Here is a 17863-nt window from a genome sequence, read left to right on the forward strand (position 1 = left end):
TTCAGCCATGAACTGCCTCAGGGACTCCGGCTCCGGATTTTGCCTCGAGGTTGACTCCTGAAGCCTTTTCCATAACTGGATGTAGCCACAAGGCAGTGGAGGTTTGGGATCAGAGTTTTCCTTCTCTCAGATGAGCTGCCTTCCCAGGCTGACGAGTCCCATCTACCCGGTGGCTGTTTAGTCGCCTCTTACGACAAGTACAGCCAAACTGAGGGCCTATTCTTATCCCCAGCCCCCAGGGGTATGGTTTCAGTATTTGCATGTAAAGGAGTCTGGCTTCATGCCATAAGCGGCTACCAAGGCCTGTTGCAGAGGATGGTGCGAAATGGCCCTTGGTGAAAGCTTTTCCCATCGCTCCCACTGCCAATGACAAGGCAGGGTTCCCAACGATGCTCTGGTCCAGATACAGTGAGTCCTATAGCAGTGCACTGTTGAGAATGGCAGCATCTGTTTTTGCAGTACAGAACTACAGATTGCCAGACCCTGGAATTTCTGGGTGGAGGAGGAAGCCAAGCTGAATACAAGACACAGGGCTGGCTGCCCTGGCTCCTCCTTCCTGCTCCTAAATACCAAGCCTGCAGGAGGCCAGTCCTTCAAAGAGGCCTGGCAATGCACCTGTGAGCACCTGGAGGTGAGCATTCACTGGCTGGGGAAGATGTGCAGCGACAGGTTCCCAGTGGACGTGAGAGCTGTGGGGCTGCTGAAGCATAGGAAACAGAAGGTCAGTCCAAGCTGGAGTGAGGGAGGTTTGGAACGGTGGACGGTAACTCTTACAGCACCATTTGTTCTCTTTTGGACTGAGAATCGACTGCCACAAAACAGGTTGCAACCAAAGATAACCAAATATAAAATTAAGGTTAACGAACTTTGAATTTTTAATTTAAGGTTAATTACCATTTAGTGACTGTGACATGATTTAGTAAAATAATTGATTTTATTTTTTGTTTAGAAAAAGAATTCAAAATGTAAATGAACAGCACTGTTGGGAACAAACTATCTTTTTTGGATTTCTAAAAATCAGCTAATATTAATCATTTGGGTGTGTGTTGCAGTGCGTGCATTTGACATTGCTAGAGTAGATGACCCCAGCGCAGGGGCCCCCGAGGCATGGGACCCCACTGGGAGCAATTGAAGCCAGCCCTGATTGAATTAACTTTCAATGATAGTGCTTTGGAATTCATTTGAAATACACTTCATGTCTGCAGGTAGCCAAGTTAGCGTCATCTCTGGTGTGAGAAAGTATGACGCTGTAAGTGAAAAGACACTGATTTGCATGGGATAGTCTCTGGTTAGTGTGTGTCAGTGTAAACCTGAAGTTCGTGTAATCACCACTGTCCAACAGCATCTCCCCTAAAGTCAGAATTGGCAACTTGGTCAGAATTTGACCAGCTCCAAGCAATTTCACCTTCCCTGTTTGCTGGCAGAGCATGTAAAGTTAACACTCCTTTTTCATTGATTTTTTTAACTTCTTGAGATACCAAATCCACACTGCTAATTAAAGTCAAAATAAAAACCAATTTAGCAACATTGAATGTAAGACTAGGAACAAAATTTCAGCGGTGTAACCCCAGACTGCTCAAATGATGCATGTGGGTGTCGCCCCACCCTATCTCAAAAACAATGCCTATGGCTTGAATCTCAAACCTATAAAACTTGTCATCACTTTCTGCTGTGGCACGACCATTGCAAACCTCCTCAATTTAGCTGTGGAAAGTGTCACGTTCATCCTTGCTCTCATCATGATTTCCTTCCTTCCTGTAAGGGGCATTTTTCAATTAGCAAAAGATCATTGAGGACTCTCTGCACATGCTCTGAGATACTTTGACCTTAAGTCCCTTTAAAAAAATCTTCAAAAGCTGCTGTGCCATTCTGCTTATGCTTAAGACACTCCACCTGAGATGCCCTCATTTTGGGATACCAGAAATTGACTCCGCCAACCCAGAGACTGTGGGGAAGTTTCTGCCAGGAATTCCTTGAAAAGCTCAGGGCTCAGTCATTTCACTTACCTTGCGGCTTCTTTCCTTTATGGTAGAATGAAAGGGAATCAAAATGTGTACTTCAAAAGTGCAGGTGAGGTAATGGACCAAATGGATCTAAAGGCATTTTAATACAAAATTGCAATCTGTTATCTTACTATCGCTGCACCATTGAGAGTGTCCTAACTTATGATATCTTGGTGTGGTACGAAAATTGCTCTGCAGGGGACAAAAAAGCTCTGCAGAGAATTATTAAGATCGCGCAGCACATCATCAGCCTTCATCTACCAGCTCTGCAGGACATCTCGCTGTCTGCAGAAGTCACATAGTATTCTGAGAGACCCCTTCCATCCGGCTCATAAGTTCTTTGAACTATTGCCTTCAGGCAGACGATACAGAACTATTAGAGCAGCACCACATGATTCCTGAACAGTTTCTATCCTACAGCCATAATTACATTGAATAAGGCGATATAGTTGTTACCCTGCTCCTGGGCATTATGGTCTGTTATACTGTTTTTATTTTATGGTGCATGTCGTATAGATATGGGTGAGTGTGTAGAGTGTGATTGTTGGAATTGTAGTATATATTTATGCTTGTATCTCAAAGGTGCATAAATTTCCTTGTGCTGTAGCACAGTGACAATAAAGTTACTACTACTACTGCTGATCAGGTCAGCCTACAAGTAAACCAACAAAATGTGTGGGTGACCTTTGAAAAATAAACAGTTGCAAAACCACTTGTTTTAGTGATTGTGAAATGACTTAGTAAAAATATTAATTTCATTTTTTATTTTATTTTAACACTATCCTGGAGCCCCCTTCGGCATGGGGACCAGCTGGGAGCAGTTGGTCTCAAACCATGTGGAGCAAAATGTGCCAATCTCAAAAGTCAAGCAACCCAAATAATAAGAAGCAATAAACTCCTATATTAAACATGCATTCTGTTTCACTTTTTCCAGGCCTATATGCTTTCTGTATCCTGGTCAGACCTCATCACTGTTCTCATCTACAGGACATTTGAAGAGTTTAAGAAACTCCATGTAAGTTGCTTTTGAACTAAACATGCAATGTGCAATAATAATAATGATGTTGATAATGATGATGATTTTTTAAACATATTTTAATTTAAAGATCCAAGTTTTATTGTGTTTTATTGTTTTTAAATGTCTTATTTTTATATATATTTATATATTTTATGTTTTTAATATGGTTTTATTTGTGAACCGCCTTGAGTGTCCTTTACTGGGATAGAAAGGTGGGATATAAATAAATAAATAAATAAATAATGATAAGTTGCATGCCTTTCTTTTTCTGGTTGAGAAGGGAGGGATCTGATGAGTTTCTTTCTTGCTTTGCCCCTGGTTTAGAAAGAACTGAAGAGCAAATTCCCCATTCAGAGCGGCCTCTTGAAGAAGTCTGACCGGACCATCCCAAAGTTGCGAGGTACAAACGCATCTAAGGTTTGCCACTCCCTGTCACTCCAACCAATGAACTCATGGAGCTTTACAGGGTAACAGAAGCAAGTGGAGAGGCTTCTGCCCCAAGGAACTTCCAACAGCAGGTTAAGAACAAAAGAACATCAGAATAGCCCTGCTGGATCAGGCCAAAGGCCCGTCTAGTTTTGCTTTTTGCATCTTCCTACGAGATGCCTCAGGGAGCACATCTGCATCCTGTTGCCACTCCCTTACATCTGGCATTCTGAGGGAGCCTAAAACCAGGAGGTTGCCCATGCCCATCATTGCTTCTCACGTGTGATAGACTTTTCCTCCGGAAATCTGTCCAGTCTCCTTTTAAAGGCATCTTAGACCTTCAGGTGCCATCATCACATCATGTGGCAAGGCGTTACACACTGCATAAAGTACTATTTAGGTTAAACAGCAGGGGGGGACAAACAGAGGGAGTATGGTCAAGGGCAGGGGTGTCCAAAGTTTTTGGCAGGAGGGACACATCATCTCTCTGACACTGTGTCGGGGGCTGGGGAAAAAAAGAATTAATTTACATTTAAAATTTGAATGAATTTACATAAGTTTACATAAATGAATATATTAAAGATGAACTTCTATGAATGAATAAAGGTCTTGCAATAGCTCAAGGCTATAAAAGTCCTTGCACAAAACAAGGCTGGGCCTTTCCTTTGTTGCTGCTACTGCATAACAGATGTGAAGCAACAAGCAGTGGAGGGAGCCCTCATCTCACAGCTCACACGAGTGGTCAAACAGTCGCCCTTATGCTGAGAGCAGTTGCATCAGGCCAGTGTGGGCTCCAACAAATCTCCAGAGGGCCGGAGTCTCATTGGAGACTGTGGGCTCCCTGAGGGCCGCATTGAGAGGCTTCGAGGGCTGCAAGTGGCCCCAGGGCTGGGGTTTGGGCACCCCTGGTCAAGGGTAACAAGGCAGCAGAAGGCTGGGAGGAGCCAGTCCTTGAAGGCTTTTTTCTTTTTTTACCTCTTTCAAAGATGCAAATCTGAAGCTGCGGAAGACCCAGAATCTGAGCCGATGTATGGAGGGGCTGAAACTGTTGGAGACCTATTGCCAGGAACTGCTGAAGGCGGGGGCCAAAATCTCCCAGGGGGAAGACGTGATCAGCTTCTTTGAGGCACAGAGCCGAGATCTGGACCCTTCGTTCCCTGATGACAGGTACTAACATATATGAAAGTTGGTTATGAGAGGGCTGGGGAACATGTGCACCAGGGTGCACTAGCTATTTTGCATCTGGCTCCCCCACCCACTCACTGTGTTGCACCTGGCTCCAGCTGAGGGATCCTGGCGTAGAAAACAAGATTCAGTGTCTCCCAGTGCCTGGAGCAGCATCTGTCTATCTGCCCATCTCCCGTTTGGTTCAGTGCTACACCAACCACTACCTCCCTAGGTTTAAACAGGAAGAGGAGTGTGGAAGATGAAGTATGGGGGAGAGGAGAGTGGCGAACTGGAATGGCAGAGGAAGAGGAGAGTGGTGGGCTAGAGTGTCTCAGAGGAAGAAGAGAATGGTGGGCTAGAGTGTCAGAGGACTGCATAGGCACTTGCCCACAATCTGAAACCTGAGACAAGTGTCTCAGTTAGCCTCGCAGAGAGGGCAGTCCTGGCCCACCCCTGGTCCACTGCAGATTGGGGACTGACTCAGAGAAACTTTCTTCCATGGTGGAAATGGGCACATTAATGTGATGAATGCATACAAATTGCCAAAAGTCACAAAGTGCTGTGGGGATAGGCCCCCTTTGGTCTACGTTGGAATAACCACTATTGCAAAATGTGTTTGTCTTACTGGTCTGTGTTACTTTTGCATTCACAATAAAGCAATACAGGCAATTGTGATTGCGAAAGTAACACATTTGTTGGCCTTCATTCTGTGTTGTTTGATTGTATTTTGCGATATTTAATTTGTCAGTGGCTGTCATGACTTTGTGTAGGAAAAGCTGGCTCAAAATGAGATGCAGAACCAGCCCCTGATTTATTTTTCTTACCTTGCTGCAGTGTCATAATTTTGCCTTCTGCCATCGGAGATCAGAAGGCAGAGGCAGTCGTGCCATCCAGCCCAGTCATCACGCAGCCGGTTATCTCTCAGAGTTACCGATGCGTTGAGAACTTTGAGACCCAAGACACGAAGAACAAGCTCTTCAAAGCCAGCAAGGAGGAAACACTCGAGGTGCTCGTGAAAGACAGGACAGGTACGGCTCCTTGAGGGGCTGCTTCTGATAGAATGCTGGAGGTGGGGGGGGGAAGGAGCAGATGAGGTGGTCCTGAAGCAATGCCTCAGTCAGCCTCACGGACAGACCAGCCTCACTGAACCAAAAATTTGAACCAAAACCATTGTTCTCTCCATCCTCCCCCTGACTGCAGTTGCAATAGGAAGATAGTGACAGCGGTCTACCTTACATGGTTGTTGTAAGGATCACTGGAAGATTATATGTGTGTGCTTTGATCGCTTGCATATCTAGCACACTAATGTGCTGCATTTCATTTAGGATTATCCACCTTCCCCCCCCCCCAACACCCATCCCCCAGCTGTGCAATGCTGGTGCTGAAAGGTAGGGGGTGTAAGCAGAATAATTTCTCTCCCAAGCGGTGACTTCCTGAACACCCTTTGAACAGGCTTTGATTGCTTGGAGCAATAACCAACTGCCTCTGGGCATGTACAAAATGCTCTCACTCATCAGGGATGGAGCTGGCCCATCCCTCCACCAGCCTTGTGCCCTTTTTAGAAAAGACACTGTTGGAGGAGTCAGAAGAAGGACAGAGGGCAACCAGCTGACTTCCTTGTTGCCCTTCCGTGCTCCTTTTCCCTGCAGGCTGGTGGCTGGTGGAGAACGACACGAAGCAAATTGCCTGGTTCCCAGCCCCATACTTGGAAGAGCCGGTGGAGGCAGCCAACAGCAGGGAAAACAGTGAAGAAGGTAACACTCAGGCAGGACTTCAGAGCAGCTCTGCCACTTGCTGATATTCTGAGCCTGCTTGATCCAGTCCATTGCGCATCTGGCCCAGTGTTCCTAATGGACCAGCATGCCGAAAGTGGACTGATGGGGCTCCTGTGGCTAGTTGAAAGGATCTTAGGTGGTTGTGGTGGTGGTGGAAGGACTCTGAAGAGCCATGGTTCTGAATCTGTCCTCCCTGGGATGAATGAGCTGTCAAGGGAACAAGCCACAAGCCAGGATGTAGCTGCAGCCCTCTTCTCCTCTTCCAGGCCTGCTGTATTATGTCACACGGACCTACAAGGCGAAGAAGGTGGATGAGCTTTCAGTGAACACTGGAGTGGTGGTGGAAGCTCTGGAGAAATCTGACAATGGCTGGTGGCTTGTTAGGTAAGGACGGGCAGGAATCTCAGGCTGTGGACTGAAGGCCCGTAATGCAGCCACCTTGCTGATGCAAACCGGGTTCTGGCTGCAGCAGTGCCGCCTGATGCCATCTCAGTTCCGCCACCACTGATGGACCCGTTTCCAGGAGCCTGTCTGCTGGAATTCTTGCAAAAAATGATTTGGCATAAAACAGTCACATCATTTTGCTTTTAACTTTCAAAACACCAACACAGCTAACAAAGAAAGATGAACCACAGACACAGCAGCACAGGACCAGCCTGTCCAGGAGGTCAGCTGAGGTTGTGGCCTCAGGTGTTTGCTCAACTGGAAGCCTCCTCAGCTGTTCCTCCTGCTTTCTGGATTCAAAATGGAAGAGGGAAATGTGAAGCAGAGGATAATGGGGTGTTAGAGCCCTGAAAAATCTCCTGTTTCCCCTCCTTTCAATCCAACAAGGAAGGCAGAGGAGCAGTGGCAGTGAAGAGGCAGATAAAGGCTCCCAGAGGTCCACTCAGCTCACGCCTGCCCATTGCTGCTGCCCAGCCCCTGCCCCATCTCCCCCTGACTCTTGTCCCTTTGTGACAACCCTTTGAGGTAGGACCTTGGGTTAGGCTGGCCTTAGGAGCTGTGGGGCAAGACAACAAGAAGAGACTGTGCAGGATTATAGCAAGAACTCAGTTTTGATAAGGCAAGGACCATGATTGGATTGGATCCAAGCCCTCTCCTGCACAGGCTTTGAAAGGTTGACGTGACCCCTGACCCCCCCCAAGTGAGCTGACCCTCTCACCTAAGACATGCTTCACGGCATATACTCTACCCTTTGAAAAAAATCAGCCCTTCTTAGCACATAGTTCTGCACATGACTGTGAGACTTGTAGCAAAAGAAGAGCACCAGTTCTTGGTTCTGCAAAACTTTAGACCAGGGGTGCTCACACCTTTTTGGCTTGAGAGCTACTTTGAAACCCAGCAAGGCCCGGAGATCTACCAGGGGGGAAGGAAGCGTCTGACAGATACCGCCATCAGAGCGACTCCATCTCAAACTCCCGCCCCTCCCCCCTTCCGCTACGGAGTCCCAGGAAGCGCCTCAGTCCAGTGCAGCCCAGCTCCCCCTCCCGCCGCCGCCCACTTTAGCTCCTGCTCTTCCAGCATGCAGCACCATGAAACTGATGAAACTGACTAGAGTCTAGTCAGTTTCCTCAGTTTTGTTGCTGCATGCCTGAAGAGCAGCTAAAGTGTCAGTTTCAGTGTCAGTTTAGTGTCAGCTAAATATGTCAGTTTCGTCTAGTCACTAGACGAAACTGACATATTAACAGTTTGGAGAGACAGGGCTCCGCGATCTACTCATTTTGCCTCGCGATCTACCGGTAGATCGCGATCCACCTATTGAGCACCCCTGCTTTAGACTGAACAGGTAGTGGCATTTCATCTCCTGGGCAATTACTGGAATGCATGTGAGCCCAGATAGGCAGCAGTGACACAAATGTCTTGTACCGCCTTTTGCCACAATGGTGCTACTTTTGTCACTAAGTAGTGTGCCATTGCATTTTGCATTTTCCAGGTACAACAGGACAGCTGGCTACGTCCCTTCCATGTTCCTCCAGCCATACCGAAACCCACACAGCAGATTCCTGACTCTCACTCATGGCAGCCTGTGTGTCTCCACCCCAAATCTCTCCAGAGCAATCAGCCCTACAAGCAAGAAGAGCTCTGATGGAGATGTATCTCATGCTCATTCCCCAGACCATACCTGGGAAGGACAAGACTCTCCCTTGAGACAAGTCCGGTCCCAGTCCTTGAGCAGGGATTTGGGCATCACCAGCTCTGATCTGATCACCGAGACAGACAGCTCATCTGACAGCTCAGGAAACTTAAGCGAAGAGGGATTATTCTATCAGTCCCAGAAACCCGAGATCAAGAGGGTGGGGAATTTCCCCATAGGTAGCCTCCAACACACCCCTGGGAGTCCAGACAGCCCCTTGGTATCCCTGGCGAGCAAGCTGTGGAGCAACTCTGGGTTTGAGGAGAAGCCTTTTGGCTGCCCAGCGAAGCCACTTTGTTCCTTGGGGGCTGAGCCCATGCTCGGTGGCCCCAGAGTGCCGCCAAGACCCTCAACCCAGGAGATCCTCCAGAGATGCACCACCATAACCAAGAGGACAGTGCAGGGGGCTTGGCCCAAATCCGACCCCCCGGCGTACTCATGCAACTGGCCTTAAATGGCATCACAGAGCAAACAGGACAACTTCATCACCTGCACTTTGCATGGGTGGAAATCATATCCTGTGATTTGCTCATGTTTAGGACCAGGGGTGTAGTCAAGGGGGAGTGGTACTCAAAGACTCCTCCTACAGGGAGAGCTCTCAGATGCTGCCTTTGAAACTTAGCTTAGGCTCAACAGGGGCCAACTGAGAAATGTGCCCGGGGCATACATTAAAGGCCATCTTTCACAAAGACTATCTACAGCATGTAGCTCATGTTATGTCCAGGCTATTCTCCTATGTTCATTTACCTAGAAGTCCTAATGAACACAGTAAAACTTCTAGGTTAACATGCAGACACTAACACCGTAAGATACCCTTCATATTTATTTGAGTTTTTAAAGATTTTTCAATGGTTATATACACCTTTGTTTTAAAAGTATTTTCCTATTCCTGCAATTTGGGATGAGATGAGCTGCATCTTTCAATTATGTTTAATATATTTCAATGTAGAAGTGGGAGAAAAAGCCTCAACTAGTGTGCAGGGGAAGGTTCTAATGTTGAGCAATTTTTATATAACTTGATCAGGCCGATGAACAGGAGTAGGCTAGAATCAGTCATAATTAGAGGTAGGAGAAAATGGTTTTACTTTTTTGTGGATTTTGGTGTTTTCCAAAGTCAGAAGTGCGGAAAGCAAGTGTTACGTTTTTGTTATCACTGTTTTTTCCCACTTCTACTCATAATCAAACCCTTGTCAATTTGCAAATTCTCTGGACAAACAGCAACCCACAAACACTCCACCATGCTAGTCAGCTAAAGGGCTGCATAAACCATGTGTCAGTCATTTTTAGAACACAATCCTAGATTGTTCCCAAGTCCTAACCAAACATTCTAGTCCTGTAAGCTAGTGTTTCTTGTAACTTAGAACACAATCCTACTCAGAAGTTCAGTTCAGTGGGACTTACACCCATGTAAGTGTGTTTAGGATTGCAGCCTTAGTTATTGTTCTGCAAAATATAAACCCATCACATTTAACAAAATCCCCACCATTACCAAGGACGCTCAGTTTTCTTAATAAGCAGTGTATTAGTGTTATGACTGTACATGCATGCAAATTAAATATAGACATTAATATATTTCAATATATTGTGTAAAGTAGTGAAATAAAGTTGTCCAAAGTTGACAAAGCTTTTTGTAAGAACTGCTGCATGTGATTGGATCCCTGGAATGGGGGCTATGAATTTGAGATTCATTTATTCAGATGTATTTATATACAGTGGATCCTCTTTATCTGCCTGCTATGCAAATTTCAGTATCCACGGATGCTGATCCTGCAGTTGGCAGGCTTCAGAGTACCTCCTGGACGTGGCCAGAAGTGTCTTCCAGTTTGTCACATATGGGAGGTATTCTGAGGCATTCTACTGTGGATTTAATTATCCGCGAAATTAGGCATCTATCCTGGAATGGATCTCCTGTGGGCTCATTCAGTCAGTTCTCATTATCCGCTGGGATTAAGTTCCTGCAAACCCCAGCAGACAGCAAATCTGCAGATAGTAAACCATTTATCCCTTCCAACTCTGTGATTCTGTGGGTCTACTCTATCATGATAATTCTGCATTCACAACACACACATCCAACAGATAAACTTGTGCCTTTGAAAAATTAAACATGTTTATTGTATAAATATTTAGAAAAACACCGCTGATAGAGAGTAGATCCATCTTTATGCGCAGCAAATCAGCTGAAGTAGGTTGTGGGCAGATGAGGGATTTAGGCTCTTCAACCCTGACCATCACTCACATCCAGATCTGACTGAACATCCATGGCCTCATTCAATCTGGATACATCACCCAGCTTCATATTTTGCCACATGAAATCAAGGAATGTGGTGGCCTGGAGAAGCCGGCTCAGCCTCTGAAAGTGACGTTCTGCAAGAGAAAAAAGAGAAAATCTAGACTGAAATTCACAAGGCAGGGGTAAACCAGTAGCATTATAAGCAGGGAGTGGGGTGGGCATTCTGCCCTGGGTGACATGCCCTAGGAGGGTGATGGGTATGCCACTGGAGCCCCTGCCAAGCAGAAGTCTCTGCTGTGTTTGGGTGGCTGATGGGCTATCCCATTCCCCCGAGGCTCCAAATGGCCAAAAATGGCCACCCAGAAAGTGATTCGGCATTGCGAGAATCACTGCTGAACCACTTTGGGTGCCATACATTGCTTCCACTGAGTACAAGGGGCTGTTGCACAGCACAGGGGAGATGACACCTATGCTGGGTGGTGCCTGCACTGGAGACACCACAGGGGTGGACAGCAGCTCCCCTTCCCGCTATTCCTTGAAGTCAGCAGCTTTCAAACTGTGTTCTGGGAAGCTTTCTGAGGGCTCCACCCTGGGAGAATGTGAGCTGGAGCAGTGCTGTGGCTATAGGTAGCCTCCCCTGTGCAGCTGGAATTGATGCCCCATGCAGCTACCCTCTTGGCCCTCATCACTGAGGGACATCATCAATGAGCACTCCAGAGCTGCCCCCACACAGCCACCGTACGGCTCTGAACACTCCCTGAAAAAAAATTACAAGAAACACTAGCTTACAGGACTAGAATGTTTGGTTAGGACTTGGGAGCGCCTGGGTCCAAACCCCACCACAGACACAGATCTCAGTGACCTTTGGCCAGCCTCTTTCTCATCCAAGCCCACCTTGCAGGGTTTTTGTGAATGGGGGAGAGAAGAAGGAAGGAAAGGACTCCCTGAAGCTAGGCCCTGTGGAAAGTGCTGAGAGGTTTCTCCCAAGAATGAGAAAGAGAATGTAGCAAGAGACCCAAAAACAAACAAACAAAAAAAGAAATCCATGTAGTAGATCTCTGCAGTTTCTCTAAGAAGCTGGGCAGTCTTGCTTGGAGTTGATTAAAGTTAAATAGTTGTTTGGGGGGGAAAAAATCATTGTTTGTCTAGTGAAGAAACAAACGTCAAGCACAGGAGGACAACTTCAGTCCTTGGGAATTCCCCCTTTTCTGGGATAGGAGGAAGCAGGAACAAAGGCCTGTTTACCTGCCAAAGGAGGTGGTTTCCTCCTTCTCCAGAACAGAGTGTTTCCTGCCTTGGTGGAGACAGGGAGTCATGACATAAGGGCAAGACCAAATGGGAGGGGGGAATGGAGGATATGAGAAATCAGCATTCCTCTTCCTCCCCCTTACTCTCATCTCCACATGTTAGGCAACACAGTGCTCTTCAGGTTGGCTGCCTGTGCCTAAGAATTGCAGCCTAAGGAGAAGAACATGGCCTCCCCTTTCCCCTTCTTAGCAGCTGAGAATCCCTAATGGAAGAACTCTTTAGAACAGGCAGAACCCAGCCATTCGTGTATGGGCCTGCCTGGAGGCACGTGCTTGGGTTTGGACTTGGTGGCTCAGGAAAGAGAAGGCCGAGGACAAGCATGGCTGTTCAGAGGTTGGGAGAAAGGAAAGAAGAGAACAAGTTGCCACCCTAGAGCATTGCTGGTGGAGGCAGAAGCCCCCCATCTCCCTTCTGGAAGTACTGCTGCAGGCAAAACATGCCCCAACTAGAGCAAAGCAACAAAATGCAACCAATTGTGCCTTGGAGAAAGGGCAGGTTAATCATTACAAGTTTAATGTAATGGACAGACAGGGAGTAAGTTTTGTCATAAACCAAGGAGGAAAGACAGTCATCCCTAAGGTTCTAGTAAAAGGGGGAGAGCCCAGGTCAGACTGGCCTGATGTCAGGAAGGAAAGTCAGCATTTTTTCATTGCTCCAGAGCCCAAAAGATTTTAAATCAGTAGTTCTCAAAGAAGGAAGAACACAAGTGGGCCAAGAATACAAATTGTCAAGTGGGCCTGAACTTACTGATTCAGGGATTTATAGCCTGCCTTTCCTGCAACTTGCATCACAGGGTGTCTAACAACAGAAAGCACATTAAAAGCATAGCATATCCAAATGCAAATCATAAACTGACAGTTAGTGTAGAAGTAAAAAGCAGCAGGTAAAGAGAGAAGACTGAAGAGGAAGTCAGTCAATTAAGACACACTTAAAAATGGTGGAGAACTTTTCTATCTCTGTTGACAAAGTGGTCAGACCCCCAAGGAGGAAGGGAAAAACAGCACTCACCTGTGTAGGGCAGAAGCGACTCCACCGCCGCTTTGATCCCATCATACTGCAAGAGACACTCTGGGGCTTCGTGCTTGAGCAGGGTCTCAATGACTGCCTGAGCCTCGTGACAGTTGCGCGAGTTGGTGTTCCAAGTGGTGGAGAACTTCAGCACAGCCTCTGGAGTGGCAGAAAAGCAGGAGAGGGGAGAGACATCACCACTAATGTCTGGCAGCTGACAGACCAGCACCTTGAAGCCTGAGAAACTCAAGGCCACAGGATGCAAGAGCCACTGCCAGCATCCCTGAGGAGCTAGCTGCATGTAGCAAACCCCAAGGAAGAGTCCTGCAGCACCGTAGGGGCCAACAAGCATAAATGTGGTGCGCCAGAGCTCATTTGGTCACATGTCAAAGCAGGAAGCTTAGTTGACAGATGACAGGGAAAGAGATTATCCATTCAGAGAAACAAATGTTATAGGGCCAGTGGTTCTCACTCATTTAGCACCAGGACCCACTTTTTTTGAATGAGAATTTTTCAGGACCCACCAGAAGTGAAGTCATGACCAGAAGTGATGTCATCAAGCAGGACAGTTTTTGACAATCCTAGGCTGCAGTCCTACCCACACTTACCCAGGAGTAAGTCCCATTTACTATCATCCTTAAAAGCTTATACATTGCAGCTTGTTAAAAGTACAGGTCTGTAACATTTCCCCAAATGCAGTCACCTACCATGGTAGCATCAAGTCTAGCATATTAAAAATAAAACATTGAAATGAATGGGGACCCACCCAAAATGGGCTTGGGGCCCACCTAGTGGGTCCCGACCCACAGTTTGAGAAACTGTTATAGTCAATGGGGACCAAAAAGCCACAAAATGCAAGGCTGCTACTCAGTCAGGCTGTCCTGTCTTTAGCTCAAACGTCAACTCTACAGGTCAACTGCATCTCAATGAGTCCGAAAAACAGCAATCCCCTCAAATCAGGCATGGATTTTTTTTGGCATACTGATGAGGGCTCCCCAGGAACACAAAGATACATACATTTGTAAATTAAAAGGAATAGTCAAGCTAAAAATCCCAAAAGACAGTGTGACATGGACTGAGCATGCTCAGATGCCGTGGAAACCACAGAATGTTGAGGTGGCAGTTGGGAAATGCTCAGCAGTGGCACATGGTGGGAGGCAGAGTCAGGGCCTGGTCTCCTGCAGCCTTTCATAATGACTGAAAATCTTCTCTTCCTTCCAACTGTGGGCCAACGGGACCACCTGGAGCCATCTTCTCGCTAAGAGGCTGGGGGAGAGGGGTCATGGAACCTGGTGGTTGAGTGTATGCAAGAGTGATGTCACAAGGGGAAGATACCTGAAGGACTGAAGGTTCAGCATCCCCTCCATTGTTCCTCTGCTCACACTGACAGACACCAGTGGCTGCTTTCATTTAGTTTGTTTTTTAAACCAAACCAGACTGCTATGTAACTTCTAGTTTGTGTGCTTCCCCCCACCCACCCACCCCCAAAAAAACCTGCCCTTGGACAGATCCCTGCAAGAGGGCTACCAACCTTTCTGGTCTTTCCGCAATTTCAGTATGTTCTTTTCCAGGTCTTCTTTCCCATTGGCTTCCTTAAGAATGGCTAAGAGAGAAAATGGCCAATCAGCATGAACTTCTAAGCAGGCAAAACCTCACTGGAAAGTTAAAGAAGTGCTCAGGAGCCCCTATCACCCAGAGGTAGCGTGACTCACAGCACTGCCTGATGTCATCTTGGGTCCGCTGCCTCTATGCTACAAACCCCAAAATCTTTACCATGTTCTTTGCACCTCCATAAGAACCAGAAGCAGGGGAGTTCCTGTTTTGTTCACAAGGACTTTGACTAAGCCCTGACAAAGCCAACGGGTTTTCCCTTCTCTCTCTCTCCCTGCAGGATCTTACCCTTGACCACTGTCAGCACTGTGTGAGGTCGGTCCAAGGAGATGGCCAAGCCCAGCGCCTTCAGGTACCGCTTTTCGTGCAGCAAATTGGACAGCTCTTGATCTCTGGAAGGGCAGAACAAGTAGGATTAGGAATTGGTTGAGGACTAGAAAACAGTGAGTGGGTGTCAATGGGCAGTTATTCACAATGGAGAAGTTAAAAGCAGTGTGCCTCAAGGATCTGTCTTGGGACTGGTGTTTTTCAACTTGTTCATAAATGACTTGGAGACAGGGATGGCCAAGGGAGACAGGGATGACAGGGTGGCCAAGTCCGCAGATGCCACTAAACTTTTCAGGGTGTAGGGATTGGGAAGAGCTCCAGAAGGATCTCACCAAAATGGGCAGCAAAATTGCAGATGTGCTTCAATGCAAGTAAGTGTAAAGGTATGAATATTAGGGCAAAAATCAAAACTTCATATATAGGATAATGTGTTCTGAGCTGTTTGTGACAGATCAGGAGAGAGATATTGAGGTGTTTGGTGGATAGCTCAATGAAAGTATCAACTTAGTGTGCGGCGGCAGTGAAGAAGGCCCATGCTTGGGATAAATAAAAAAAAGAGTCTGAGAATAAGATGGCCAATATTATAATGCCATTGTACAAATCACTGGTAAGGCCACATCTGGAAAACTGTGTCCAGTTCTGGTTGACAAATCACAAAAAGGATATAGTGGAACTAGAAAAGGTGCAGACGAGAGCAACCAAAATGATTAGCGAGCTGGGACACCTCCCTTACAAGGAAAGGCTACAGGATTTGGGGCTCTTCAGTCTAGAAAAGAGGCACGGGGGGGGGGGAGAGATGACTGAGATGTATAAAATGGGATGGATTGCATGGATAGCGGGGTGTTCTTTTCCCTCTCAAATAATACCAGAACCAGGGGACAGCCACTCAAAACTCTGTTGACAGGGTTAGAACAGATACAAGAAAATATTTCTTTACCTACTGTGTAATTAATCTGTGGAACTCCTTGTTACAGGATATGGTAATGGCGTCTGGCCTAGATGCCTTGAAAAGGGGATTGGAGAGATTGATGTCCATCACAGATTACAAACCATGATGGGTATGTGCAACCTTCTGGTATTAGAAGTAGGCTACCTCAGAATGTCAGGTGCAAGGGAGTGTTGTCTTCTGTACTCCCTGAGGTATCTGGTGGGTCAACTGTGAGAGACAGGAAGCTGGACTAGATTGGCGTCTGACCTGATCCAGCAGGGCTCTTTGGATGTTCTTATGTCAAAACGCTGATAGCATGCCTTGACAATTCTAGCATCTTGTCACTGCACTGTGAGGTTGAAAGGTTGAAAATGGTTGTTCTGAGGGGTGGTATGCACTGATTCCCCCTTTTTATTCTTGCAACAACCTCTGTGTGACAGATTAGGCTGTGGGAAAGTGTCTGGCCCAAAGTCAACCAGTGTGCTTCCATGAGCAAGTTGGGATCTGAACCTGGCTCCCCTAGTCCAACATGCAGACCCCTGCATCAGGCATCTGCAGTTCTATTGGAAGGCGTGATAAAAGGCATCGGGGGAAATTCTGCAGCTTGCCCCCCACAGCACTCAAAGTGCAGAAGCTGCTTGATCACACTTACTTTAGGATCTGCTCATCTTGCTTGGCTTGAGCCTCCTCCAGCAACGCTTCAGTGACATCCTTTAACAGACAAGAAAAATTGAAACACAAAGAAAGACAAATGGCCAAATGGAACAGCTGATGTCTGGGACGGAACTTCTGAACCGTGTGGGAGCCTGGCAGATATTCAGGGGACCCAAAGCAGCAGCCGTCACTCTTCAAACATACAAAATGCCTTGAAGCGAGCAACCCTGCTCCCTACCCAGCCCACACCAAAGCCTGCAGTCATGTGAGATCGCATAAGTTTAAAAGCCGGCATGCACAACACTCTCAGCTACATATCCTGACACCAAGTTTAGACATTTGTTTACAAAGAGAGCCTTTAGATGTGAAGCAGCGTATTCTTTCTTTGACAGAACCAGAAGTCAGAGAGGGAAGATGCTCTGGAAAAATGCCCCTTCAAAGCTTCTTTCCGACAGGTAGGCAATGCTGCCCAGAGATCAGGAGCAGATTTTCCCCACCGAGACCATTTCAGAGCTTGCTCTCCTGCTTGGCACAGGCAGCCTTTCAAGGAACAAATGGCCACTTCTTCCGACATTTCTCTAGCCAAAGATGCAAAGAAATACATAGAAATACAAAGAAATAAAACTAAGGAATGTCTGGGAAAGGGAATTTGGGCTGCAACCCTAAACAGATTTACCAAAGAGAAAGTCTCAACAAGTGCTTCCAGAAAAGGAAAAACAAAAGACTATTCGTGAAATTGACTGGTCTGCAAGTTAGATGCTGTTTGGACAATATTGAACCGAGAAAGATGCTGGTAACTGGGGAGTCTTAAACTGGCATCACAGTTGACTTCCACACAGACATATTAACAAAGAGGCAGGCCTTGATGTCTTCATGTTGTACAGAACATTAATTATAAGTGGGGGTTGCTAGTTAAGTTGCTCGTTCTATTCAAGACTAACAGGTCTTATAACACCCAAAGGAGGAATTTTTGACAAAGCTCTGCAAGTCCCAAGGAGACACCAGACTCCCACAATGGAAATACAGTGGGCCCTCCTTGTCTGTGGGCTTGGCATCCACAGATTTGACCATCAGGATACCAAGCCTGCAGCTGGAGGCCCTTCAAAGGCCTCCTGGGTGCGCAGTTCATGCTGGTGACTTCTGGTCACATCTGGGGGTGTTCAGAGGCGTGAGGAGGCCAAGCATCATCTCTGGAGGGTCGAGTGCTCCCCCCAAGCAAGTTATTACAATGCTGCACTCCCCCCGCTCCGCAGATTTACTTATTCAAAGATTTC

At 46.8% G+C, this 17863-nt stretch overlaps 2 protein-coding genes across 2 annotated transcripts in view; one reads left to right on the forward strand and one right to left on the reverse strand.

The window, feature by feature from the left end:
- The first annotated feature begins 655 nt into the window (after positions 1-655).
- On the forward strand, positions 656-8977 carry NOXO1 (NADPH oxidase organizer 1). The gene is made up of 8 exons (XM_066640797.1): positions 656-721; positions 2938-3018; positions 3346-3421; positions 4434-4614; positions 5449-5642; positions 6264-6368; positions 6656-6773; positions 8323-8977. The coding sequence occupies exons 1-8, from the start codon at positions 656-658 to the stop codon at positions 8975-8977; spliced, it is 1476 nt and encodes a 491-aa protein (XP_066496894.1).
- A 1628-nt stretch (positions 8978-10605) lies between these two features.
- The window catches only part of TBL3 (transducin beta like 3), a 38379-nt gene continuing 31121 nt past the window's right edge, over positions 10606-17863 (reverse strand). The window contains exons 18-22 of the mRNA XM_066640563.1: positions 16588-16646; positions 14969-15072; positions 14601-14672; positions 13070-13228; positions 10606-10887 (exon numbers count right to left, since the gene is read on the reverse strand). Coding sequence (XP_066496660.1) covers positions 10739-10887; positions 13070-13228; positions 14601-14672; positions 14969-15072; positions 16588-16646 — 543 coding nt within the window. The 3' untranslated portion in view covers positions 10606-10738. The remainder of the gene's footprint in view (positions 10888-13069; positions 13229-14600; positions 14673-14968; positions 15073-16587; positions 16647-17863) is intronic.

Source organism: Tiliqua scincoides, chromosome 13 (assembly GCF_035046505.1).
Source record: "Tiliqua scincoides isolate rTilSci1 chromosome 13, rTilSci1.hap2, whole genome shotgun sequence".
NCBI classification, from domain to species: domain Eukaryota; kingdom Metazoa; phylum Chordata; class Lepidosauria; order Squamata; family Scincidae; genus Tiliqua; species Tiliqua scincoides.